This window comes from Tachyglossus aculeatus, chromosome 22 (assembly GCF_015852505.1).
Source record: "Tachyglossus aculeatus isolate mTacAcu1 chromosome 22, mTacAcu1.pri, whole genome shotgun sequence".
In the NCBI taxonomy this organism is placed as follows: Eukaryota; Metazoa; Chordata; class Mammalia; order Monotremata; family Tachyglossidae; genus Tachyglossus; species Tachyglossus aculeatus.
Genome location: NC_052087.1, coordinates 31624699 through 31652559, shown reverse-complemented (window position 1 = coordinate 31652559; position 27861 = coordinate 31624699). Strand labels below are relative to the sequence as shown.

The 27861-nt window shown below is 43.5% G+C and overlaps 4 protein-coding genes and 1 pseudogene across 4 annotated transcripts; 4 read left to right on the top strand and 1 right to left on the bottom strand.

Moving 5' to 3' along the window:
• The first annotated feature begins 265 nt into the window (after positions 1–265).
• Positions 266–1210, top strand: LOC119944035 (olfactory receptor 8H1-like). Its single transcript, XM_038765262.1, has one exon. The coding sequence runs from the start codon at positions 266–268 to the stop codon at positions 1208–1210; it is 945 nt and encodes a 314-aa protein (XP_038621190.1).
• Positions 1211–4087: 2877 nt separating this feature from the next.
• Positions 4088–4792, top strand: LOC119944034 (annotated as a pseudogene).
• Positions 4793–13979: 9187 nt separating this feature from the next.
• LOC119944033 (olfactory receptor 1019-like) lies at positions 13980–14933 on the top strand. Its single transcript, XM_038765261.1, has one exon. The coding sequence runs from the start codon at positions 13980–13982 to the stop codon at positions 14931–14933; it is 954 nt and encodes a 317-aa protein (XP_038621189.1).
• Positions 14934–21596: 6663 nt separating this feature from the next.
• Positions 21597–25016, top strand: LOC119944032 (olfactory receptor 1019-like). The gene is made up of 2 exons (XM_038765260.1): positions 21597–22504; positions 24902–25016. Exons 1-2 carry the CDS (start codon positions 21597–21599, stop codon positions 25014–25016), a joined length of 1023 nt encoding a protein of 340 aa, XP_038621188.1.
• A 1597-nt stretch (positions 25017–26613) lies between these two features.
• Positions 26614–27558, bottom strand: LOC119944031 (olfactory receptor 10A3-like). Its single transcript, XM_038765258.1, has one exon. The coding sequence runs from the start codon at positions 27556–27558 to the stop codon at positions 26614–26616; it is 945 nt and encodes a 314-aa protein (XP_038621186.1).
• Positions 27559–27861: the final 303 nt, after the last annotated feature.

Here is a 27861-nt window from a genome sequence, read left to right as displayed (position 1 = left end):
GGGGTTTAAAGTGATATATCCCCTTAGTGTCCCTAGATATTATTGATTTTGTCTAAACTTGTTATGATTTCCCATTCTCGAATCATGGGAGAGAATTTTAATAATTCAGTGCCCCAACACCAATCAGAAATCTCTCCAGAAGGGATGCTTTTTTAATCCACTTTTTTCTTTATGCACCGGAGTCCTCAATGGCTTTCATGTCCGATATCAATACCAAAATTGCTTTCTTTATTCGTCCTTCAGCAGATTTCAGAAATTGAGGAAAATGACGGAAGGGAATGGCACATTAGTGACTCACTTCATTCTCGCAGGACTGACGGATTCTCCAGATCTGCAGCTGATCCTCTTTATTGTATTTCTCTTCACCTATGCCATCACCCTGGCGGGAAACCTGGGAATGATCGTGCTCATCAGGCTAAACTCCCAACTTCACACCCCCATGTATTTCTTCCTCAGCAACCTGTCCTTCATCGACCTGAGTTATTCTTCAGTCATCACGCCCGCAACAATGATGAATTTATTAACAGCCCAGAAGACCATCTCTTTCTTCGGGTGCTTTACCCAGATGTACTTTTTCGTTGCTTTAGCTGGCGCCGAATGCTTTCTGTTAGCTGTGATGGCTTATGACCGTTATGTAGCCATCTGTATCCCACTGCTTTACATGGTGGTGGTATCCTGGAGAGTCTGTGCCTGGCTCCTGTCTGGCACATATGTAGTCGCCACCATCAACTCTTTGGTCATTATACTTTTTGTATCTGGATTACCATTCTGCAAGTCTAATCTCATCCATCATTTCTTCTGTGATACTTCTCCTATCTTATCTCTGTCCTGCAAGAACACACTGGAGACAGAAATTTTCATATATGTTTTAGGGGGTTTGACCCTCGTTCCATCTCTGATCATCATTTTTGTCTCCTATGTCACCATCCTCTCTGCAGTTTTGAAGATGCATTCGAAAGAGGGTAGGAAAAAAGCTTTCTCGACCTGTGGTTCGCATTTGATGGGGGTTATGTTATTCTATGGGACAATGATCTTTACTTATTTAAAGCCAAGTAAATCCTATTCTTTGGGCAGGGACCAAGTGGCCTCTGTGTTCTATACCATTGTGGTCCCCATGTTGAACCCCCTTATCTACAGTTTGAGAAACAAAGAAGTGAAAAATGCCTTCAAACAAGTGATAAATAGGAAAATAGTTCATCAGAAAAGGTAATACTCTAACCAACATTAAGCAAATACTAGCGATGCCAATCAAACTGTTCACTGTGAGTTGTCAGCAAGCTCTTTTTCTCTATTTATTCTAGATTTTTTATGTCCAACTTATTCACGATTGTTTAGGATTCCCCATCTTTTTACTCGGTTGAAATCCTGTTTCTTGCCTATGTTCATTCCTTTAATTTGGTAGCTAGGAAACTGAAAAAACTGAAATTCAATCTTGAATCAATCATGCGACCTCTTAAGAGGGACAGCATATTGTTCTAGGCAACAGGGAGGTTAAAAGGAAGATGTAAGATATGGTCTGTAGGTTCAGATAACAAAAAGTTTTCACTTTTTCTTAATAGCAACTAAATTTTACACCTCAACCCAGGGACCAGTTCAACAGGTAAAGTCACAGGCACACGGAAGGGTGCTATGTCTCCTTTCTCTATTAGGATGTTGGGAAACGTAGCTTAATTCCCAGAAGAAGTGACAGCTCTCAACTTCTATAGTGGGCTAAATTCCAGGTGGCTTACCAACTCTGCTGTATTGTATGTTGCCAAGTATTTAATATTGTGCTCTGCATGCAATAAGCACTCAATAGAAACACTGATTGATTGATATTGAAGTGATTCATGTGCTCAGAGTACGACTGATGTTTCAAAGTGCTAAATCATAGGATTAATTTTATGAGGAATCAATCAACAGTATTTATTTGGCACTTACTATGTGCAGAACATTATATTAAGTGCTTGGAAGAGTACAATACAGTGGAGTTGGAGGATGCATTCCCTGTCCACAAAGAGTTTACTGTCTAGATGGATAAAGGGGGATAAGGCATCACTAAATTCATTCATTCATTCTTTCAATCACATTTATTGAGCACTTACTGTGTGCAGAGCATGGTACTAAGCGCTTGGGAAGTACAAGTTGGCAACATATAGAGATGGTCCCTACCCAACAGTGGGCTCACAGTCTAGAAATTCAGGGGAGAGTTAAAATTCAGAAGTTAAATGATTCAGATGGTTACAGATTGTTTGCAGATCAAAAGAGAAGCAGCATGGTGTAGTGGGTAGAATACGAGCCTGGGACTCAGAAGGTCATGGGTTCTAATTCCTGCTCCACGACCTATCTGCTGGGTGACCTTTGGCAAGTCAATTCACTTCTCTGTGCCTCAGTTACCACATCTGCAAAATGGGGATTGAGATGGTGGGCTCCACACAGGACAAGGGACTGTGTCCAATCTGATCTGATCCACCCCAGTGCTTAGTATAGTGCCTGGCACATAGTAAGCACTTAACAAATACCATAAATATTATTACTGTTATTATAATTATTATCTCTTTGGTCTTATTTCATGACAATTTCTTGAGAAAGTAAAAAACTGTGGACTATATTATTCATGGGGAAAAATAATTGGCTATTTTGAAGCAGAATTGAGACTTTATTACTCTCCCACAACGTTGGTCACAGTGTTGCCTACCTCAAAGGGATGTACTGCTGGCCTCCTTCGCACCGGCTACAGACTCTGGCCATGACATGTTTGGCAGACACTGCATTCCAGAGGCCAAAAGACCTTTTGAAAGCACTGTGGCCTAGCTAGAACCCAGGCCTGCAAGTCAGGGGGATCTAGGTTCTAATCCTGGCTCCGGCACTTGTCTGCTGTGTGACCTTGGACAAGTCATTTAACTTCTCTGTGCCTCAGTTGCCTCATCTGTAAAATGGGATTAGGACTATGAGCCCCATATGGGATAGGGACTATGTCCAATCTGATTAACTTGTACCTGCTCCGGTGCTTAGAACAGTGCTTTGCACATAGTAAGTACTTAACCAGTATCATTATTATTGTTTTTATTATTATTATTATGAAAGACTTGGTAATAATAATAATAATAATGGTATTTGTTAAGCGCTTACTATGTGCAAAGCACTGTTCTAAGTGCTTGGGAGGTTACAAGGTGATCAGGTTGTCCCACGGGGGGCTCGCAGTTTTAATCCCCATTTTACAGATGAGGTAACTGAGGCTCAGAGAAGTTAAGTGACTTGCCCAAAGTCACACAGCTGACAAGTGGCGGAGCCGGGATTTGAACCCATGAACTCTGACTCCAAAGCCCGGGTTCTTTCCACTGAGCCACGCTGCTTCTCTATTGAGCACTTATGGTGTGCAAAGCACTGTACTAAGCACTTGGAAGGTGCAATTTGGCAACAGATAGAGACTGTCCCTACCCAATAATAGGCTCACAGTCTAGAAGGGGGAGACAGACAACAAAACAAAACAAGTGGACAGGTGTCAATACCATCAAAAGATGGCCCACGAGTGGTTGGATTAATTTATTGCACAGTGACTGACTGCCTAATATACAACCAGACAAGTCACTGAGCACCTACTCTGTGCAGAGCCCTGCACTATGAAATGAGGTAGCACCAGAAGCAGAAGACTTGGGATCTGACCTCAGGAGGCTTGCATACTTTGTTATAGAATTAGGCCTGAAAGACAGTTGAGCCCAGTGAGGACCCCAGAGCAGCCTGCTGTCTGGAACCAAAGGAATCATGCCTGGGCCTGAATTAATGGAATCAAATGTAATTTTGTCATCATTTACCCTAATGCTCCTTTTTTTCCATTTACCCTCAGATTAACTATATGCATTAGGGAGATGGACCAGGGCAATATCACCGCGTCACTGAATTCATTCTTATGGGACTCACTTATCTCCCAAAATTCCAGCTCCTTCTCTTTTTGGTGTTTCTGGCAATCTATCTAATCAGCCTTTTGGGAAATTTGGGATTGATTGTGCTAATCACAATCGACTGTCAACTTCACACCCCAGTGTATTTCTTTCTTGGCAACTTGTCTGCCTTGGTTCCTTCATATTCTTCAGCCATTGCTCCTAAGATGCTCGCAGACTTCTTTCTGGAGGCGAGAACTATTTCCTTGATAGAATGTGCCATCCAGATGTATCTCTTTGTGGCCTGTGTAACCACCGAGGGTTACCTCCTGGTGATCATGGCATATGATCGCTTCATGGCAATCTGCAACCCTCTGCTCTATGTGGTTGTTATGTCCCCCAGAGTTTGCACTCAGTTCATGCTTGGTTCATATCTCATTGGTTTTCTCCAGGGACTCATTCAGGTGCTGCTAACATTTCATCTGCCATTTTGCAAGTCAAATATCATCAGCCATTTCTTCTGTGATCTCCCCCCAATATTAAAATTATCATGCAGGAACACCTTCCCCAATGAGGTCTTGCTTTTCAGCCTGGTGTTCTTCAATGGAATTGTCACCTCTCTGGAAATGATGGTGTCTTATGTATATATCCTCATCACCATCCTGAAGATCCACTCTGCAGCAGGGAGACGCAAGACCTTCTCCACCTGTGCCTCCCACCTAATGGTGGTTGGCTTATTATAGGGAACCACAATCTTCATATACGTTCGGCCCAGTTCACAGTACGCACCAGAGAAGGACAAAGTGGTTTCCGTGTTTTATACTCTCATGATACCAATGCTGAATCCTCTAATCTACAGCCTGAGAAACAAGGATGTGAAATATGCCCTGTGGAAAATAACACAAAGAAAAACATCGTCTTGGAGGATGTAATGCATTTCTCATGTAAAATGATGGACTTTTGTCAAGATGCATGTTCTCATCAATGCAGCTCTGTAAATTGTGCATTGTATCTTTCAATGGGGTATTGAGATATTTATATTCAACTGCAGTTCTTCAAATGTCATAGGTAGGGCTTGCTATAGCTGTACAAACAAGCCAGGTTTGAAAAACCTTAGCTAAGGAGAAAATTAAGGCCATTATCTGGATAATTCTAAAGTAGATGGTTTTGGACTGAATTGTCTTTCATTGTCTCCATATGTAGTCCTTCTATTGGAAAGTTTTGCCCTCAGCAGTGTAATCCCTCCTGCATTCAAATGTTGCTGAAATGAATCAATCTTGGCAATTAGGGCCATGACTGAGGGACTGGAGTTCTTTGCATCAATGTTCCACATGCCATTTTACTGAAAGAGATACCATGTGAAAAGGAAAATTCATGATTAAGATTTCTATTGCTAACTTTGTAAAAGAATTTACCTTTGGCTTTTTGTATTTTAGCACAATACAATTAATCTTTGAATTATTTCCATATTGTAATTCAAGTAGGTTTTGGTCCCTTCACTAAGGAATGAGGGCTCAGCAGTTTGCAATGGAGAGGCAAAGCAAAAATGCAACGAGCGCTTTTTTTACAAGCTTTTCAAGAAAGAGATGGTAGAAGTTTCAGTAGTTCTTGTGTGCACCCAAGAGTATACCTTCTCCCATTTCTGCCTCAGGACAAAAATCAGATAAGAGGCAGGAGAAGAGAGAGTCCTCAATCAATCCCTCAATCAATAGTATTTATTGAGCTTCTATTCTGTGCTGAGCCTTGTCACAGCATGACCTAGTGGAAAGAGCACTTTCCCCCTTTTAGACTGTGAGCCCACTGTTGGGTAGGAACTGTCTCTATATCATCATCAATCGCATTTATTGAGTGCTTACTGTGTGCAGTGCACTGTACTAAGCGCTTGGGAAGTACAAGTTGGCAACATATAGAGACTGTCCCTACCCAACACTGGGCTCACATGTTGCCAACTTGTACTTCCCAAGCGCTTAGTACAGTGCTCTGCACACAGTAAGTGCTCAATAAATACAATTGATGATGATGATGAGCACAGGCCTGAGGGTCTGAGCACCTGGGTGCTAATCGCAACTCTGGCACTTGCCCGTGGAGGGTCCTAAGGTGAGTCACTACACTTCTTTCTGCCTCCGATTCCTCATTTGTAAAAGGGGGATTCAGTGTTGGGGATTCAGTGACTGAGCATCAGGGCTCAGTGAAAAGAGCATGGGCTTTGGAGTTAGAGATCGTGGGTTCGAATCCCGGCTCTGCTACATGTCTGCTGTGCGACCTTGGGCAAGTCACTTAACTTCTCGGAGCCTTAGTTCCCTCATCTGTGAAATGGGGATGTAGACTGTGAGCCCCACGTGGGACAACCTGATCACCTTGTATCCCCCCACCCAGCACTTAGAACAGTTCTTTGCACATAGTAAGTGCTTAACAAATGCCAATATTATTATGTAGCACAAGGACTGTAGCCAGCCTTTGTCTCTTCACTAGTGCTTAATACAGTGTTTTGCACATAGTAAGCACTTAACAAATACCTTTATTATTATTATTATTATTATTATTGTTATCATTATGATTATTATTACAATAGAGCTAATAGATTCGATCCCTGACCTTGAGGAGCAAATACCTGCAGGTAGACAGAGAAATCTGGGCTCTGCTCACAGAAAGCATAGGGAGGAATTCAGATTCTGCCTTCAGCTCTGCACTGTTTAATTAATAATGATGGCATTTGTTTAATTGCTTACTATGTGCAAAGCACTGTTCTAAGTGCTGGGGAGATACAAGGTGATCAGGTTGTCCCACGTGGGGCTCACAATCTTAATCCCCATTTTCCAGATGAGGGAACTGAGGCACAGAGAAGTTAAGTGACTTGCCCAAAGTACCACAGCTAACAATTGGTGGAGCCAGGATTTGAACCCATCACCTCTGACTCAAAAGTTCATGCTCTTTCCACTGAACCATGCTGCTTCTCTAAGTTCTTAGTTGTGAAAGATTATAGTAATAACAATAATAATAATAATTGTGGTATTTATTAAGTGCTTACTATGTGACAGGCACTGTACTAAGAGCTGGGGTGATTGGGTTGAACAGAGCCTCTGTTCCACATCAGCACACGGTGTTAATCCCCGTTTTACAGACTAGCTAACTGAAGCACAGAGAAGTGAAGCGACTTTCCCTAGGTTGCACAGCAGACAAATGGCGGAGTCAGGATTAGAACCCAGGTCCTTCTGACTTCCAGGCCTGGGCTCTCTCCACTAGAACACTCTTCTTCTCCAAGAATACAATATAACAGTTATAATTCCTGCCCACAATGAGCTTACAGACTAGAGGGGAAGACAGACTTTAATATGAATGAACAAATTAGAGATATGTACTCAAGTGCTGTGGGGCTAGGGTGAGGGGTGAATAAAAGGAGCAAATCAGGAAGTAGTTTTTGGGTACATTTTCCTTCAGGTTGTCACTGATCTGTGCAAAGGAGGCTAGATTGCTTGGCACATCTCCTTAATTGTGTCCTCCTAAATCAGCCACCCGACAGGAGCTACTCTTGCTCAACTCTTGAGCAACACATCTCCGCCAAGAGGACTTCCTTGACTAAACCCTCATTTCCTTTCTCCCACTCCTTCTAAGCAACTTCCTGAATTGCTCCTTTTATTCACCCCTCACCTCAGCCCCACAGCACTTATGTACATATCCCTAATTTATTTATTCATATAAATACCTGTCTTCCCCTTTAGTATGAAAGCTCGTTGTGGGCACTTCAGTCTATACTTTACTCTGCTGCCCTGATTATCTTTGCACAGAAATACTCTGGGCATGTTACTCCCCTCCTCAAAAATCTCCAGTGGCTGCCTGTCAACCTACAAATCAAGCAAAAACTCCTCACACTTGGCTTCAAGACTCTCCATCATCTCTCCCCCTCCTACCTCATCTCCCTTCTCTCCTTCTACAGCCCAGTTGACACCCTCCACTCCTCTGCAGCTAACCTCCTCACTCTTCCTCATTCTTGCCTGTCCCACCATCGACCCCCGGCCCACGTCCTTCCCCTGGCCTGGAATGCCCTCCCTCTACACATCCGCCAAGCTAGCTCTCTTCCTCCATTCAAAGCCCTACTGAGAGCTCACCTCCTCCAGGAGGCCTTCCCAGACTGAGCCCCTTTTTCCTCTTCTCCTCCCCATCCCCCTGCCCTACCTCCTTCCCCTCCCCACATCATTTGTATATATTTGTGCAGATTTATTACTCTATTTATTTTACTTGTAAATATTTACTATTCTATTTATTTTGTTAATGATGTGCATAAAGCTTTAACTCTATTCGTTCTGATGATTTTGACACATGTCTACATGTTTTGTTTTGTTGTCAGTATCCCCCTTCTAGACTGTGAGCCCGTTGTTGGGTAGGGACTGTCTCTATATGTTGCTGACTTGTACTTCCCAAGGACTTAGTACAGTGTTCTGCACACAGTAAGTGCTCAATAAATATGATTGAATGAATGAATGGGCAGGGAATATAACTGTTATATTGTTATATTGTATTCTCCCAAATGCTTAGTACAATGCTCTGCACAAAGTAAGCGCTCAATATGATTGATTGATTGACTGACTGATTGGATTTGGATGACTTTCTCAAGGACCTCTGAAAGGAAAGCTTAAAAGAAAATTTGATGCTTAACAAAACTCATATTGTAGTGCGGCCCAGTGGTAAAGGCAGAGGCCTGGAAATCACAGGACTTGTATTCTAATCGCAGCTCTGCCACTTGCCTCCTGAGTGATTTTGGTTGCTTATCCATGCCTCGCTTTTCTCAACTGTAAAATGAGGAATAAATACCTGTTCTCCTTCCTACACAGTTTGCTCAATTCCACACCATGTGAGCTTGTTGTGGGCAGGGAACCTGTCTACCAACTCTGTTGTATTGTACTCTCCCAAGTGCTTAGTATAGTGCTCAGCACACATTAAGTACTCAATAAATACCACTGAGGATGATAAGGAACAGATCACTCAGCCCACCTAATCCAGCCCAGACCAAGTCTTAGCCAAAATTTCCACATATTAGGCAGAGACCTGCAGACATGCCCGAGAAGCAGTATGGCCTAGGGGAAACAGTACACACCTAGAAACCAGTAGATTAAATTCTAATCCCTACTCTTGCCACCTTTCTGTTGAGTGAACTTGGGCAAATATTTCCCTATGCCTAAATTTCCTCATCTATAAAACAGGGTTCAATACCTGTTTCCACTACCTCTTAGACTATGAGTCCAAGGTGGGAAAAGGGTCTGTGTCTGAACTGATGATCTTGTATGTACCACAGAGTCTAGTATGATTCTTGGCACAGAGTAAGTGTTGAACAAATGCCCTAAATATTATTTGGTTACTGAATACAAAAATAACTTTAAATATGCTTTACTAGTAGTGTTCAATTTTCATAAGGCTAAAAAATATTTTCCAATACTCCCCGCCTCTCCCACCTCCTTCTAGACCGTAAACTCCTTATGGACAGGAACATGTCTACCCACTCTATTGTACTGTACTCTCCCAAGCACTTAGTACAGTGCTCTGGACACAGTAAGTGCTCCATAAATTTGATTGATTGATTGATCTCCCAATACATCTCTATTTCTTTTTTTCTCCCTGGTTTGAAAGAACATGAGCACGTGCTTTTTCTAAAGCCATAGTTCGCCCTTTCCTTGCAGAGAAGCAGCATGGCCTAGTGGATAGAGCATGAGCCTGGGATTCAGAAGGACCTGGGTTCTAATCCTGGCTCTACAATTTATCTGCTGTGTGACCTTGGGCAAGTCACTTGACTTCTTTGTGCCTCAGCTACCTTATATGTAAAATGGGGGTTAAGAATGTTAGCCCCAGGTGGGACAGGGACTGTGCCCAACCCAATTTACTTGTAACCACTCCAGCACTTAGAATGATGTCTGGCAAATAGTAATCACTTAGCAAATGCCACAATTATTATTATTATTTGAATCCAGAGAGAGGTTTATAACAGGTTGCATTTTATTGTCTGGGGCTGGGTTAAGTGGGGAAAAAGGTTTTGGTGGGGCAGACTGCACTAGTTAATGAAATAGCTCCCCAAACTCCATGAAGCAACCACTTCTCTTGGTTTATATTTAAAGGACCTGGATTCCTGACTATAGGTTCATATTCTGTGGACTGAGCATTGAACAATTAAGCCCTACCACCCATCTGCCTAATAGCTACTGGGGACTATCAGATATGTTCTCAAAATCTCAAGGGATTGGGTCCCTGTGTTCCTCAAAACCAATATAATCACTCTTACCTCTTCAGAACAAGAATCTGGGAGCCACGGAGGAAAGAGCTTTCTTTCTATTTTCATCTGCAGGTAATCAATTACATAGGATGGAAAACTATTCTCTGTCTAGACCCGAGAGTTAGGAGAATAATGATGCTATGTGTTAAGTATTTACTACGTGCCGAGGACTGTATTAAGCCTTGGGGTAGATACAAGATAATCAGATCAGATACAATCCCTGTGCCTCATTGGGCTCACAGTCTAAATTGAGAGCAGTAGTTAATCCCCATTTTACAGAGGAGGCAACTGAGGCCCAGAGAAATGAAGTGACTTGTCTAAGGTCACCTAGCAGACTCGTGGCTGAGCTGGGATTAGAACCCAGGTTCTCTGGCTCCCAGGCTCACAGTGATAGAAGCCTCAGTTATTTATTTGTATTTTTTCCAGGAAAGGGGAATATTTTCCCCATTCAGAGCTCACTGACTAGTGTAGAAAAAAATGAATCAATGATTGATAGTGATCTATTAATCCAGTGTCTTTGGAACATAGCCGCTGCTAGATATTTGAAAAGTCTACATATTTGAAGGTCATAGTTCTACAGGGCACTAATTCATCTTGGACCATCAGATTCGAGCTAAAAGGAAAATTCAGTCGCCACCTGCTTTGAGTCTGCCTGTCTCTAACCCCAGTGGGATAGCACTTCCTAAAGGAAAGTGCCAGCAGGAGACGGGAACTTGTGGAATAAATTGGTGCAGGGGCATAGGAGGGAGGGAGTGGAAATACTAATGGTGACCCTTCTTTTGGGGACATTTCTCCCCGGTCTTAAGTGCTGAGGAGAAGCAGCATGGCCTAGTAGAGCATGAGCCTTGGAGTCAGAGTAATGTATGTTCTCCTCCTGGCTCTGCCACTTACCTATCGTGTGACCTTGGTCAAGTCATTTAACTTCTCTGTGCCTCAGTTACCTCATTTGTAAAATGGGGATTATGACTGTAAGATGTGAGACTTGGACGGTGTCCAACCTGATTAGCTTGTATAAGTGCTTACTACAGTGCTGTGCACACAGTAAGCACTCAATAAATACAATTGAATGAATCCACACCAGTGCTTAATAATGTGCCTGGCACACAGTAAGCACTTAACAGATACCATTAAAAAAAACAAAAACTGTTTGCTTTGAGGCCAGCTTGCAGGGACCTTCCCCTTTCCTGTTTATTGACATTTTTGGTTTTAGAAGATCTTTATGGTACAATAGGTGTTCTGGGTATGAGCTTGGGAAGCTAGCTCTTACTTTACCTGATTACCCCTCTACCATGCATAAATCCATAGTGTGACACTCTTTTAAGTGATAACCACTGTGCAATAATTTCCAAGCCGCCGCCGCACCAAATTCAGTCATTCAGGAATTGTCCAGGATGCAGTAAAGGTTTTTCGCATTTCAGTAAAGTCTCTTGTAAAGTTCCAAGAAGATTTGAAGTAACACCTGTGCTAGGTCAATGCCCACCAGAATATCCAGGGGCCTGTGTGCTGCCGGTGCTGTTGGTGAACACTCGTGAGTCGGAGGTATGTTTGAGTGAGACTGATCAAGAACATATGTATGGGTTGCCTGACATATTGGCCTCATTTTTCCTCGTATAACCAGAGTTGCTATCAAGGAAATAGTAGTAATAGTGAGAATGGATAACTACAAGAATAAGATATGTCCAACCCGAAGCGTGTCACTGGCAAAGACCTGAGGATAATACCTCTATTCCCAGCAAGAAGTCTGCAGTCATCAACTGTCTATTTCCTAGGCGATAATTCTCCAGTAGGGTTGCTTTTTACTTTGCATCATCTTGCTCTTTCCCTTTCTCCTGACTCTTTTCACCCTTTTCTGTTCTATCCTATCTCAGCCCTACATTTTTTCTTACATTATTCTTGCCAACGAAGCTCCCCAAGGGAAGGTTCTCCAATTTCCCAAAACTGGGCAGGATGAATTAGGTAACTGAAGCAGTGGGGATGGAGAGAATGGGTTTAGGGAATTGGAGTGTTCCATCCTCCTAAATGTGCTCCCAACTGAGACTTACCTGCTCACCCACACCCACCCTCACCAAACTGAGCCCCACCCCATCCCCGCTCTCCCTGAGGGCATGGAATGTAAAGAGGGGGTGCGTTCAAAGTCTTAGTGAGTCAGTCTGGTCTATGAAGAGCTATCTTTCATACCCCTCCATGCCCATCTTCCATCGTACCCCACGTACAATCAATCAGTTATATTTATTGAGTGCTTACTGAATGCAGAGCACTGTACACAGTGCTTGAGAGAGTACAGTATAATAGAGCTGGTAGGCATGCAGTAAGCAAGGTGGTTGAATGCTTTATAGTCAATAGCAAGGGTTCATGTTGGACACCTTAGAGGAAGGGCAACAACTGGAGGTTCTTGAGGAGCAGAGAAACATGGATTGAAGCCTTCCGTAGAAAAATGACCCTACAACTCCCTGGGGTCTGAGAGCCTGCCCATGGAGAAGGCTTTTAAAAAAAATGTGGTATTTGTTAAGAGCTTATTACGTGCCAGACAGTATACTAAGCTCTGGGAAGCAGCGTGACTCCACGGAAAGAGCCCGGGCTTTGGAGTCATTGGTCATGGGTTCAAATCCCAGCCCTGCCACTTGTCAGCTGTGTGACTTTGGGCAAATCACTTAACTTCTCTGTGCCTCAGTTACCTCATCTGTAAAATGGGGGCTAAGGCTGTGAGTCCCCCGTGGGACAACCTGATCACCTTGTAACCTCCGCAGCGCTTAGAACAGTGCTTTGCACATGGTAAGCGCTTAACAAATACCATTATTGTTATTATTATTATTATTATTATACAAGCTAATCAGGTTGGACACAGTCCATGTCCCACATGGGGCTCACAGCCTTAATCCCCATTTTACAAATGAGGTAACTGAGGCTCAGAGAAGTTGAGTGACTTGCCCAAGATCACACAACAGACAAGTGGCAGAGCCGGGATGAGAACCCAAGTCCTTCTGAATCCCAGGGCCATGCTCTATCTACCAAGCCAGGATGTTTCTTTTCAATTTTTAAAAAGGATGAAGGATGCTATATAATGAGAGGGGACTCTGTTGGGAGTGAAACCTGGATGAGTAGAAAAAGTAGCTTTATCTAAGAATTATCGATTGTGATATGCCGCTTTCTATAACCAACACAGGGAGTTTTGCAGAAGGAAAGAATTTCTGGCTGGGAGTGGAGGCGACATGTGATGGTGATCTACGGTGTGACACCAATGTAGACAGGGTTGTGAGCCCATTTCCCGTGTTTGACATCATTATCATCGTCTTCATCATCAGTGGTATTTATTGAGCGCTTACTATGTGCAGCAAACCGTATTAAGCACTTGGGAGAGTACAATACAACAGAGTTGCTAGATACATTTCCTACTCACAATGAGTTTACAGTCTATAGAGGGAGACAGGCATTACTGCAAATAATTTATAATATAGAATTCATAGATATGTACATAACTGCTGCGGGGTTGAGGGTGTAGTGAATATCAAATGTCCAGAGGTCACCGATCCAAGTGCACAGACGATGCAGAAGGGACAGGGAAAAAGAGGGCTTAATTAGGGAAGGTTTCTTGGAGGAGATGTGACCTTACTGAGTCCTTGAAGGTGGGGAGAATGGTGATCTGGTGTATATGGAAGGAAAGGGGAGGACGTAAAAAAGAGGTAGACAGCAAAATAGGTGAGATCGGTGCACAGTGAGTTAGTAGTGCTAAAGGAATGGAGTGTTTAGTCTGGGCTGTAATAGGAGACGAATGAGGTAAGGGAAGAAGGGGCAAAGTGATTGACTTCTCCATATTTAGTTTCCATCTCTTAATCTGTTTCTACTTTAGAACTACCTTGAGCATGAGACCTGGAGGTGAGATGTTTGGTGGAAACCATACCTCAGTTGCAGAGTTCATCCTCATGGGCCTGACTGATAATACATGGATGAAGATTGCATGTTTCATGACATTTTTGGGGATGTATCTTGTAACATTAGTGGGGAATCTTGGAATGATCCTGTTAATCTGGGTAGACCCTCGACTTCGTTCTCCCATGTATTTTTTTATCAGTCATCTGTCTCTGGTTGATCTTGGTTATTCCTCTGCTGTCACTCCACACATGCTATCAGACTTCGTAGGGAAGGGTAAATCAATTTCTTTCAGCAGCTGTGCTACTCAGATGTATTTTTTTGTCATCTTCGCTAGCACAGAATGCTACCTTTTGGCAGCGATGGCTTATGACCGTTATGTCGCGATCTGCAACCCGCTGCTCTATGCGGTTACCATGTCGCCCAAAATCTGTGCCCAGCTGGTGATTGGATGCTACCTCGTGGGTTTTGTGACTGCAACCACCCAGACCATCCTGACATTCCGTCTATCCTTCTGTGCCTCCAATGTAATCAACCATTTTTTCTGTGACCTCCCTCCCCTGCTGGAACTGTCCTGCTCCGACACCCACGTCAATGAGACTGTGCTTCTCCTGTTTGCTATCTTCCTGGGGGTGTTCACATCTGTAGAAATCCTCCTCTCTTATATATACATCCTCGCCACCATTTTGAGGATTGGCTCTGCCGAAGGGAGGCACAAAGCTTTTTCCACCTGCACCTCCCACCTGGCAGCCGTGACCATCTTCTACGGGACCACGGTCTTCATGTATGTGCGGCCGAGTTCCAGCTACTCCCTGGACTCGGACAAAGTGACCTCTGTGTTCTATACAGCGGTGATCCCCATGTTGAATCCCATGATCTATAGCCTGCGAAATAAGGAGGTGAAGAATGCCATGAACAGGTTTATATACCAGGGAAGGGGGCCTTAAGTGAAGAATCCTTTCGATTGGAGGGGTATGTAGTAGCACCTTGGATGGAAAGGAAAGAGTGGATTTTAGTTACATCGAAAAGATGGAACCAAAGGGATTGTTTGAATGTGTGGGTTGAATGAGAGAGATGAATTAAGGACAACACCAAGGTTAAGCGCTTGGAAGACAGAAAGGATGGTGGTGTCATCTCAACTACGGTGATGGGAAAGTCATGGGGAAGATAGGACTTGGTACAGTGCTCTGCACATAGTAAGCGCTCAATAAATACGATTGATTGATTGATTGATTGATTGATAGGACTAGGGTAGAAAAAGGTAGAGTTCCGTTTTGTCCTTTCTATGGGCTGAATGTCAGGGCCCACAAATTTTGAGTTCCCGGGGCCCTAAGTAACCTGGAAACACTCCCTGGCCTTGAATCTTCCTGTCCATTCCCATGCACCCTTTGGACTCTCTACCCCTAGGCCAAGGTCACTGATGACCTTTGAGAGGGTAGTTTCTGTGGAGTGAGCTCCACTTACCTCTCTCGTTCAACCTACATATTCAGCCTGTCACCAAATCCTGTTTGTTCTACTTTCACCACCTTCTTAAAATCTGTTCTTTCCTCCCATCCACACTGCCACTATGCCGATCCAAGCACTTATCTTATCCCACCTTGACTATTGCATAAGATTTATCACTGACCTCTCTGCCTCCTGTCTCTCCCTGCTCCAGTCCTTTCTTCACTCTGCTGCCCAGAACCTTCTTTTCTAAAAGAAGTCTCTCTACTCCTCAAGAACATCCAGTGGTTGCCCATCCACCTCCACATCAAACAGAAATTCTTTACCAATAGCTTGAAACCATTCAAAAAGTTCTCCCCCACCTACCTTGCCCAGTGGATAGTGCATTGACCTGGGACTCAGAAGGTCAGGGGTTCTAATCCCAGCTCCCCCACATGTCTGCTGTGTGACCTTGGGCAAGTCACTTAACTTCTCTGAGCCTCAGTTACTTCATCTGTAAAATGGGCATTAAGACTGTAAGCCCCACATGGGACAACATGATCACCTTGTAACACCCCAGTGCTTAGAACAGTGCTTTGCAATAGTAAGTGCTTAACAGTAAGTGCTTAAATAGTAAGTGCTTAAATAGTAAGTGCTTTTTTGACTGACTGATTGGATTTGGATGACTGTCTCAAGGACCTCTGAAAGGAAAGGTTAAAAGAAAATTTGATGCTTAACAAGACTCATATTGTAGTGTGGCCCAGCGGTAAAGGCAGAGGCCTGGAAATCACAGGACTTGTATTCTAATTGCAGCTCTGCCACTTGCCTCCTGAGTGATTTTGGTTGCTTATCCATGCCTCACTTTTCTCATCTGTAAAATGAGGAATAAATGCCTGTTCTCCTTCCTGCACAGATTGCTCAATTCCACACCATGTGAGCTTGTTGTGGGCAGGGAACCTGACTATCAACTCTGTTGTATTGTACTCTCCCAAGTGCTTAGTATAGTGCTCAGCACACATTAAGCACTCAATAAATATCATTGAGGATAAGGAACAGATCACCCAGCCCCCCTAATCCAGCCCAGAACAAGTTTTAGCCCAAATTTCCACATATTAGGCCTGCGGACACACCCAATAAGAAGTATGGCCTATGGGAAACAGTACACACCTAGAAACCAGTAGATTAAATTCTAATCCCTACTCTTGCCACCTTTCTGTTGAGTGAACTTGGGCAAATATTTCCCTGTGCCTAAATTTCCTCATCTGTAAAACAGGGTTCAATACCTGTTTTCACTACCTCTTAGATTATGAGTCCAAGGTGGGAAAAGGGTCTGTGTCTGAACTGATGATCTTGTATTTACCACAGAGTCTAGTATGATTCTTGGCATAGAGTAAGTGTTGAACAAATGCCCTAAATATTATTTGGTTACTGAATACATTAAATATGCTTTACTAGTAGTGTTCAATTTTCATAAGGCTAAAAAATATTTTCCAATACTCCCCGCCTCTCCCACCTCCTTCTAGACTGTAAACTCCTTATGGACAGGAACGTGTCTACCCACTCTATTGTACCGTACTCTCCCAAGCACTTAGTACAGTGCTCTGGACACAGTAAGTGCTCCATAAATTTGATTGATTGATTGATCTCCCAATACATCTCTATTTCTTTTTTTCTCCCTGGTTTGAAAGAACATGAGCACGTGCTTTTTCTAAAGCCATAGTTCTCCCTTTCCTTGCAGAGAAGCAGCATGGCCTAGTGGATAGAGCATGAGCCTGGGATTCAGAAGGACCTGGGTTCCAATCCTGGCTCTACAATTTATCTGCTGTGTGACCTTGGGCAAGTCACTTGACATCTTTGTGCCTCAGCTACCTTATATGTAAAATGGGGGTTAAGAATGTTAGCCCCAGGTGGGACAGGGACTGTGCCCAACCCAATTTACTTGTAACCACTCTAGCACTTAGAACAATGTCTGGCGAATAGTAATCACTTAACAAATGCCACAATTATTATTCCTATTTGAATTCAGAGAGAGCTTTCCAACAGGTTGCATTTTATTGTCTGGGGCTGGGTTAAGTGGGAAAAAAGGTTTGGTGGGGCAGACTGCACTAGTTTATGAAATAGCTCCCCAAACTCCATGAAGCAACCACTTCTCTTTGTTTATATTTAAAGGACCTGGATTCCTGACTATAGGTTCATATTCTGTGGACTGAGCATTGAACAATTAAGCCCTACCACCCATCTGCCTAATAGCTACTGGGGACTATCAGATATGTTCTCAAAATCTCAAGGGATTGGGTCCCTGTGTTCCTCAAAACCAATATAATCACTCCTACCTCTTCAGAACAAGAATCTGGGAGCCACGGAGGGAAGAGCTTTCTTTCTATTTTCATCTGCAGGTAATCAATTGCATAGGATGGAAAACTATTCTCTGTCTAGACCCGAGAGTTAGGATAATAATGATGCTATGTGTTAAGTATTTACTATGTGCCGAGGACCGTATTAAGCCTTGAGGTAGATACAAGATAATCAGATCAGATACAATCCCTGTGCCTCATTGGGCTCACAGTCTAAATTGAGAGCAGTAGTTAATCCCCATTTTACAGAGGAGGCAACTGAGGCCCAGAGAAATGAAGTGACTTGTCTAAGGTCACCTAGCAGACTCGTGGCTGAGCTGGGATTAGAACCCAGGTCCTCTGACTCCCAGGCTCACAGTGATAGAAGCCTCAGTTATTTATTTGTATTTTTTCCAGGAAAGGGGAATATTTTCCCCATTCAGAGCTCACTGACTAGTGTAGAAAAAAATGAATCAATGATTGATAGTGATCTATTAATCCAGTGTCTTTGGAACATAGCCGCTGCTAGATATTTGAAAAGTCTACATATTTGAAGGTCATAGTTCTACAGGGCATTAATTCATCTTGGACCATCAGATTCGAGCTAAAAGGAAAATTCAGTCGCCACCTGCTTTGAGTCTGCCTGTCTCTAACCCCAGTGGGATAGCACTTCCTAAAGGAAAGTGCCAGCAGGAGACGGGAACTTGTGGAATAAATTGGTGCAGGGGCATAGGAGGGAGGGAGTGGAAATACTAATGGTGACCCTTCTTTTGGGGACACTTCTCCCCGGTCTTAAGTGCTGAGGAGAAGCAGCATGGCCTAGTAGAGCATGAGCCTTGGAGTCAGAGTAATGTACATTCTCCTCCTGGCTCTGCCACTTACCTATTGTGTGACCTTGGTCAAGCCACTTAACTTCTCTGTGCCTCAGTTACCTCATTTGTAAAATGGGGATTATGACTGTAAGATGTGAGACGTGGACTGTGTCCAACCTGATTAGCTTGTATAAGTGCTTACTACAGTGCTGTGCACACCATAAGCACTCAACAAATACAATTGAATGAATCCACACCAGTGCTTAATAACGTGCCTGGCTCACAGTAAGCACTTAACAGATACCATTAAAAAAAACAAAAACTGCTTGACTGCTTTGAGTCCAGCTTGCAGGGACCCTCCCCTTTCCTGTTTTTTTGGTTTTAGAAGATCTTTATGGTACAATAGATGTTCTGGGTATGAGCTTGGGAAGCTAGCTCTTACTTTACCTGATTACTCCTTTACCATGCATAAATCCATAGTGTGACACTCTTTTAAGTGGTAGCCACTGTGCAATAATTTCCAAGCCACCGCACCAAATTCAGTCATTCAGGAATTGTCCAGGATGCAATAGATCTTTTTCACATTTCAGTAAAGTCTCTTGTAATCTTCCAAGAAGATTTGAAGTAACACCTATGCTAGGTCAATGCCCACCAGAATATCCAGGGGCCTGTGTGCTGCCGGTGCTGTTGGTGAACACTCGTGAGTTGGAGGTATGTTTGAGTGAGACTTTGATCAAGAACGTATGTATGAGTTGCCTGACATATTGGCCTCATTTTTCCTCGTATAACCAGAGTTGCTATCAAGGAAATAGTAGTAATAGTGAGAATGGATAACTACAAGAATAAGATATGTCCAACCCGAAGCATGTCACTGGCAGAGACCTGAGGATAATACTTCTATTCCCAGCAAGAAGTCTGCAGTCATCAACTGTCTATTTCCTAGGCGATAATTCTCCAGTAGGGTTGCTTTTTACTTTGCATCATCTTGCTCTTCCCCTTTCTCCTGACTCTTTTCACCCTTTTCTGTTCTAACCTATCTCAGCCCTACATTTTTTTTACATTATTCTTGCCAACGAAGCTCCCCAAGGGAAGGTTCTCCAGTTCCCCAAAACTGGGCAGGATGGATTAGGTGACTGAAGCAGTGGGGATGGAGAGAAGGGGTTTAGGGAATTGGAGTGTTCCATCCTCCTAAATGTGCTCCCAACTGAGACTTACCTGCTCACCCACACCCACCCTCACCAAACTGAGCCCCACCCCATCCCTGCTCTCCCTGAGGGCATGGAATGTAAAGAGGGGGTGCGTTCAAAGTCTTAGTGAGTCAGTCTGGTCTATGAAGAGCTATCTTTCATACCCCTCCATGCCCATCTTCCATCGTACCCCACGTACAATCAATCAGTTATATTTATTGAGTGCTTACTGAATGCAGAGCACTGTACACAGTGCTTGAGAGAGTACAGTATAATAGAGCTGGTAGGCATGCAGTAAGCAAGGTGGTTGAATGCTTTATAGTCAATAGCAAGGGTTCATGTTGGACACCTTAGAGGAAGGGCAACAACTGGAGGTTCTTGAGGAGCAGAGAAACATGGATTGAAGCCTTCCGTAGAAAAATGACCCTACAGCTCCCTGGGGTCTGAGAGCCTGCCCATGGAGAAGGCTTTTAAAAAAAATGTGGTATTTGTTAAGAGCTTATTACGTGCCAGACAGTATACTAAGCTCTGGGAAGCAGCGTGACTCCACGGAAAGAGCCCGGGCTTTGGAGTCATTGGTCATGGGTTCAAATCCCAGCCCTGCCACTTGTCAGCTGTGTGACTTTGGGCAAATCACTTAACTTCTCTGTGCCTCAGTTACCTCATCTGTAAAATGGGGGTTAAGGCTGTGAGTCCCCCGTGGGACAACCTGATCACCTTGTAACCTCCGCAGTGCTTAGAACAGTGCTTCGCACATGGTAAGCGCTTAACAAATACCATTATTGTTATTATTATTATTATTATACAAGCTAATCAGGTTGGACACAGTCCATGTCCCACATGGGGCTCACAGCCTTAATCCCCATTTTACAAATGAGGTAACTGAGGCTCAGAGAAATTGAGTGACTTGCCCAAGATCACACAACAGACAAGTGGCAGAGCCAGGATGAGAACCCAAGTCCTTCTGAATCCCAGGCCCATGCTCTATCTACCAGGCCAGGATGTTTATTTTCAATTTTTAAAAAGGGTGAAGGATGCTATATAATGAGAGGGGACTCGGGAGTGAAACCTGGATGAGTAGAAAAAGTAGCTTTATCTAAGAATTATCGATTGTGATATGCCGCTTTCAATAACCAACACAGGGAGTTTTGCAGAAGGAAAGAATTTCTGGCTGGGAGTGGAGGCGACACGTGCCGGTGATCTACGGTGTGACACCAATGTAGACAGGGTTGTGAGCCCATTTCCCGTGTTTGACTTATCATTATCATCGTCTTCATCATCAGTGGTATTTATTGAGCGCTTATTATGCGCAGCAAACTGTATTAAGCATTGGGAGAGTACAATACAACAGAGTTGCTAGATACATTTTCTATGCACAATGAGTTTATCGTCTATAGAGGGAGACGGGTATTATTGCAAATAATTTATAATATAGAATTCATAGATATGTACATAACTGCTGCGGGGTTGAGGATGTAGTGAATATCAAATGTCCAGAGGTCACCGATCCAAGTGCACAGACGATGCAGAAGGGAGAGGGGAAAAGGGCTTAATTAGGGAAGGTTTCTTGGAGGAGATGTGACCTTACTGAGTCCTTGAGGGTGGGGAGAATGGTGATCTGGCATATATGGAAGGAAAGGGGAGGACGTAGGAAAGAGGTAGACAGCAAAATAGGTGAGATCGGGGCACAGTGAGTTAGTAGTGCTAAAGGAATGGAGTGTTTAGTCTGGGCTGTAATAGGAGACGAATGAGGTAAGGGAAGAAGGGGCAAAGTGATTGACTTCTCCGTATTTAGTTTCCATCTCTTAATCTGTTTCTACTTTAGAACTACCTTGAGCAAGAGTCCTGGAAGTGAGATGTTTGGTGGAAACCATACCTCAGTTGCAGAGTTCATCCTCATGGGCCTGACTGATAATACATGGATGAAGATTGCATGTTTCATGACATTTTTGGGGATGTATCTTGTAACATTAGTGGGGAATCTTGGAATGATCCTGTTAATCTGGGTAGACCCTCGACTTCGTTCTCCCATGTATTTTTTTATCAGTCATCTGTCTCTGGTTGATCTTGGTTATTCCTCCGCTGTCACTCCACACATGCTATCAGACTTTTTAAGGAAGGATAAATCGATTTCCTTCAGCAGCTGTGCTACCCAGATGTATTTTTTTGTCATCTCTGCAAGCACAGAATGCTACCTTTTGGCAGCGATGGCTTATGACCGTTATGTCGCGATCTGTAACCCGCTGCTCTATGCGGTTACCATGTCGCCCAAAATCTGTGGCCAGCTAGTGATTGGATGTTACCTCATGGGTTTTGTGAATGCAACCACCCAGACCATCCTGACATTCTGTCTATCCTTCTGTGCCTCCAATGTCATCAACCACTTTTTCTGTGACCTTCCTCCCCTGCTGGAACTGTCCTGCTCTGACACCCACGTCAACGAGACCGTACTTCTCCTGTTTGCTATCTTCCTGGGGGTGTTCACATCTGTAGAAATCCTCCTCTCTTATATATACATCCTCGCCACCATTTTGAGGATTGGCTCTGCTGAAGGGAGGCACAAAGCTTTTTCCACCTGCACCTCCCACCTGGCAGCCGTGACCATCTTCTACGGGACCACGGTCTTCATGTATGTGCGGCCGAGTTCCAGCTACTCCCTGGACTCGGACAAAGTGACCTCTGTGTTCTATACAGCGGTGATCCCCATGTTGAATCCCATGATCTATAGCCTGCGAAATAAGGAGGTGAAGAATGCCATGAACAGGTTTATATACCAGGGAAGGGGGCCTTGAGTGAAGATGATAGAAGGGGTACATAGTAGCACCTTGGATGGAGAGGAAAGGGTGGATTTTAGTTATTGAATGTGTGGGTTGAATTAGAGAGATGAATTAAGGACAACACCAAGGTTAAGGGCTTGGAAGACAGGAAGGATGATGGTATCATCAAAACTACAGTGATGGGAAAGGTAGGACTTGGGTAGAAAAAGGTAGATTTCTGTTTTGTCCCTTCTATGGGCTGAATGTCAGGGCCCACAAATTTTGAGTTCCCGGGGCCCTAAGTAACCTGGAAACACTCCCTGGCCTTAAATTTTCCTGTCCATTCCCATGCACCCTTTGGACTCTCTACCCCTAGGCCAAGGTCATTGGTGACCTTTGAGAGGGTAGTTTCCACGGAGTGAGCTCCACTTACCTCTCTCGTTCAACCTACATATTCAGCCTGTCACCAAATCCTGTTTGTTCTACTTTCACCACCTTCCTAAAATCTGTTCTTTCTTCCCCATCCACATTGCCACTATGCCGATCCAAGCACTTATCTTATCCCACCTTAACTATTGCATAAGATTTATCGCTGACCTCCCTGCCTCCTGTCTCTACCCGCTCCAGTCCTTTCTTCTCTCTGCTGCCCAGAACCTTCTTTTCTAAAAGAAGTCTCTCTACTCCTCAAGAACATCCAGTGGTTGCCCACCCACCTCCACATCAAACAGAAATTCTTTACCATTAGCTTGAAACCATTGAAAAGTTATCCCCCACCTACTTTACCCAGTGGATAGCGCATGGACCTGGGACTCAGAAGGCCAGGGGTTCTAACCCCGGCTCCCCCACATGTCTGCTGTGTGACCTTGGGCAAGTCACTTAACTTCTCTGAGCCTCAGTTACCTCATCTGTAAAATGGGGATTAAGACTGTAAGCCCCACATGGGACAACATGATTACCTTGTAACACCCCAGTGCTTAGAACAGTGTTTTGCACAAAGTTAGCACTTAACAAATGCCATTGTTATTATTATTATAATTATGTCTTCTGTCTGACCTTGGGTAAGTCACTTCACTTCTCTGGGCCTTAGTTATTTCAATATAAAATGGGGAGTGAGACTGTGAGCCCCGTGGACAGGGACTGTGTCCAACCTGATTTGCTTGTATCCACCCCAGCACTTAATATAGTGCCTGGGACATAGTAAGTGCTTAACAAATACAATTAATATTATTATTATTATTTCCTATTTTATTATTACTATCATCATTATTTCCTATGATTATTATTATATATAAGTAAATGTATATGATTTTGTACTTATTTGACACTTTATTTTACTTGTACATATTTACTACTCTATTTTATTAATGATGTGCATATGGCTATAATTCTATTTATTCTGACGGTTTTAACACCTGTCTACTTGTTTTGTTTTATTTTCTGCCTCCCCCTTCTAGACTGTGAGCCCGTTGTTGGGTAGGGACTGCCTCTAAATGTTGCCGACTTGCACTTCCCAATAGAACTCAATAACTACCATTAACTGATTAACTGAATGGCAGTGGCTATGTAAATATGGGGATTGGAGGGTAATAATAATAATAATAATTGTGGTATTTTTCAAGTGCTTACTACGTGCCAAGCATTGTTCTAAGTGCTAGGGTGGAGATAAGGTTAATCAGGTTGGACACGGTCCGTGTCCCTCATGGGGCTCACAATCTTGATCCTCATTTTACAGATAAGGTAACTGAGGCACAGAGAAGTTAAGTGAATTTCCCAAGATCACATAGCAGATTTATGGCAGAGCTGGGGTAGAGAGAGGCCATGACCGCCAACTCCCAGGCCCATGCTCTTTCCACTAGGCCATGTTGCTTCTCTCTAATTCCCCAGTCATTAGATAATTTGGGGGCAAAGTGGGAGAAGGAAGATAATCGCTACTTTCATCCTAGGAGGTTTCATTGCTTCCATTCAGTGGCTGGAGAAGAGAACATGGCTCATTGTCCTATACATGGATGTTTACATGCATTTATGTGCATATGCATGTGTTCATGTGCACATGAACATGTGCACTTAGAATATTCATATATATGCACGTTCACATGTATGTACTTACATACATGTGAATATATCTATATATGAATCTTTTCCACATATACCGTATATGCATATATGTGCACTCCTCTGTGTGTTGAAGAGTTTGAAATAGGACTGTTTTATCATAAGATACATATATATATATATAGACATAGATATTTGTCTATGTATAGATTCATATATGTAAACATGGAAGAATTTGATTTCTTTTAAGTAACTAGGAGCCCAAATTGTCCCTCCAGAGCTAAGAGAATTAGAACTGCGCAATTCTTCCAGGCATTGACCAAATGGAATTTTGGTTCCATTTTCAACTACAGTTATTGGAGACAGAGCTGCAAGGTGGTAGAGAGTGCTTTAATGCCCCTCACACAAGCTCTGGTGGAGAAGATTCGTCTTTTGAACAGGGAGCCAGACAAAGAAAATCCTTCATAAGTGAGGGGTCTCTGATGGTACAGGTGTTCACCCCGCCAAGAACCTGGTCCCTAGGGAGGAAAAGAGGCAGGGGATCAGAGATGAGGTAATGGCAGAAATGGAGAGGGGACATTTGGGGGTGCTGGTATATACAGGTGATCTGGGGATTCAAACCCAACCCAAGGATTGGGGGAATCAGTGGGGTCCCCCAGAATACCCCAGGCAATAACCCCAGGGATATGCACCTGGATCCTGAAAGCCCCTCCCATCTTTAAAATCTGACCAGCTTTGAAAGCCCTACTGCATTATAAGAATAGCAGGATTGACAGGGTGGATTCCTTGAGGCCACACTGCAACCCAAATCTATCTTTGAAGACTGGCTTTCTGCCTTGAGGTCTAAGGGGAAGTCAGGGAAGGATTGGATGAGGTGGGAGGGATGGATGGAAAATCAGTGATGAGAGTAGTACTTAGATCTTAAAACCAAATACGGCTGCTAATTATGGCCTGATGATTAACAGAAACTTCAAAGAGGGTCTGCTGATTGCCAAGACAGGAAAAGCTTCAGACAGCTTTAATCTCTAACTCAAGTTCACTACCCTTTCCTTCCTGCTCCAACTCCCAGATCATAATTCCTCATTCAGGAAGGTTAAACAAGCTTTTTCACCTCCATCTATTGGAATGTAAAAATAAACCTAGCAATGTTACCAAAAAATGTTCCTATAGAGCTTTGTTCCAAGTTTTAATTTAAAGTGTGGAATTAATTGCATATTTTCATTCATTCATTCATTCAATCATATTTATTGAGCACTTACTGTGTGCAGAGCACTGTACAAAGCACTTGGGAAGTACAAGTTGGCAACATATACAGATGGTACCTACACAACAATGGGCTAACAGTCTAGAAGGGGGAGACAGACAACAAAACAAAACATGTGGACAGGTGTCAAGACGTCAGAACAAATAGAATTAAAGCTAAATGCACATCATTAACAAAATAAATAGAATAGTAAATATGTACAAGTAAAATAAATAGAGTAATAAATCTGTACAAAAATGTACAAGTGCTGTGGGGAGGGGAAGGAGGTAGGGCGGGGGGGGATGGGGAGGAGGAGAGGAAAAAGGGGGCTCAGTCTGGGAAGGCCTCTTGGAGGAGGTGAGCTCTCAGTAGGGCTTTGAAGGGAGGAAGAGAGCTAGCTTGGCGGATGTGCGGAGGGAGGGCATTCCAGGCCAGGGGGAGGATGTGGGCAGGGGGTCAACGGTGGGACAGGCGAGAAGGAGGGACAGTGAGGAGGTTAGCGGCAGAGGGGCAGAGTGTGCATGCTGGGCTGGAGAAGGAGAGAAGGGAGATGCGGTAGGAGAGGGAGAGGTGATGGACAGCCTTGAAGCTGAGGGTGAGCCACTGGAGATTTTTGAGGAAGGGAGTAACATGGCCAGAGTGTTTCTGCACTAAGATGATCCAGGCAGCAGCATGAAATATAGACTGAGTATAGACTGAAGCATATGTTTACCCATTCACATTTAAGGCTAAACAATGCCAACTGAACTCTCCATCTCTACCTCACAGTAGACCCCCCATATTCTGCAAAAAGACACTTTCTGTGGCAAACCATGAAAATGTCTATAATTTTGGGGAAAACAGTTTTCTTCTCAATATTTTCTTCAGTGCACCTTTCATCTCACTGCTTCTCAAACTGTAGATTAAAGGGTTTAGGAGGGGTGTGAGCAGAGTATATGCCAGAGAGAGCAATTCTTTGGTCTCTGCAGTGTAACTGGCCTTTGGTTGCAAGTAGAGGAGATTACCTGGGCCATAGAATAGGGTCACAGAAGTCAGATGAGAAGCACAGGTGGAGAAGGCTTTTTGTCTCCCTGCTGTCGATGACATTTTCATAATAGTATAGAGGATGCGAGTGTAGGACAGAAGTATCATCAGGAAAGGAAGCATAACTACTGAAATGGTGCCTACACAGGCATAGATTTCAAAAACGGAGGTGTCTCCACACACAATCTCCAGTACCGGGGGAGTTTCACAGAAGAGGTGGTTAATTTCATTGTGGCCACAAAACGGAAAGCTAAATACCCAAGGGGTTTGAATCATGGCAATAACTGACCCAGAAATTACAGAACCCGCTGTGAGGTTGGTGACAACAGCTTTACTCATGAGTACGGGGTAATGCAGGGGATTACAGATGGCCACATAGCGATCATAAGCCATTGCACAAAGGAGAAAGCATTCCGTAACCCCTAGGAATAGAATGAAATACATTTGCACCACACAGCCAGCAAACGAAATGGTTTTGTGATCCGTTGAAAGAATCACAAGCATTTTAGGGACGATCGTTCCACTGAAGCAAGTTTCTGAGATGGACAAGATCCTCAGGAATAAGTACATAGGAATGTGAAGACTCTGTTCCAGGGTGATGATGAAGACAATGACCATATTTCCTACCAAGATAATCAAGTAAATGATTAAAATCACTACAAACAGAAGAAACTGCATTTTGGGAAAGTTGGAAAATCCCAGGAGAATGAAGTCAGTCATAGCACTCTGGTTTCCCCTCATCATTTCAAGCATGAAAACAGGAACACAAATGGCATGTTAATGCTCTTCAGCATGAGTTTAACCCATTCTGAACTCTGGCTTCTGCAATGACTTAAAATCCTGTTCAACTTTCATTCCCAGCCTTCTGTGAGCAATCAGAAATCAGCATTCCCATATCTTCTGGGATCTCCATTTGGCATTTGTAACATTCACTGAGCAAATCACCTGGATGATTTGCAAATCACCAGGATGGGAAATTTCCCACAAAGCTGAAAAATGGATGATGGATAGTCCTAGACCAAAAGGAGAGGAGTAAATCTGCCATTA

Bases quoted from the DNA above. Each gene is read 5' to 3' on its own strand.
- LOC119944035 (XM_038765262.1), top strand. From the start codon at position 266: ATGACGGAAGGGAATGGCACATTAGTGACTCACTTCATTCTCGCAGGA.
- LOC119944033 (XM_038765261.1), top strand. From the start codon at position 13,980: ATGAGACCTGGAGGTGAGATGTTTGGTGGAAACCATACCTCAGTTGCA.
- LOC119944032 (XM_038765260.1), top strand. From the start codon at position 21,597: ATGTTTGGTGGAAACCATACCTCAGTTGCAGAGTTCATCCTCATGGGC. The intron at 22,505-24,901 runs GTTTATATACCA...TTTCAACTACAG, and splicing joins GTGAAGAATGCCATGAACAG to TTATTGGAGACAGAGCTGCA.
- LOC119944031 (XM_038765258.1), bottom strand. From the start codon at position 27,558: ATGATGAGGGGAAACCAGAGTGCTATGACTGACTTCATTCTCCTGGGA.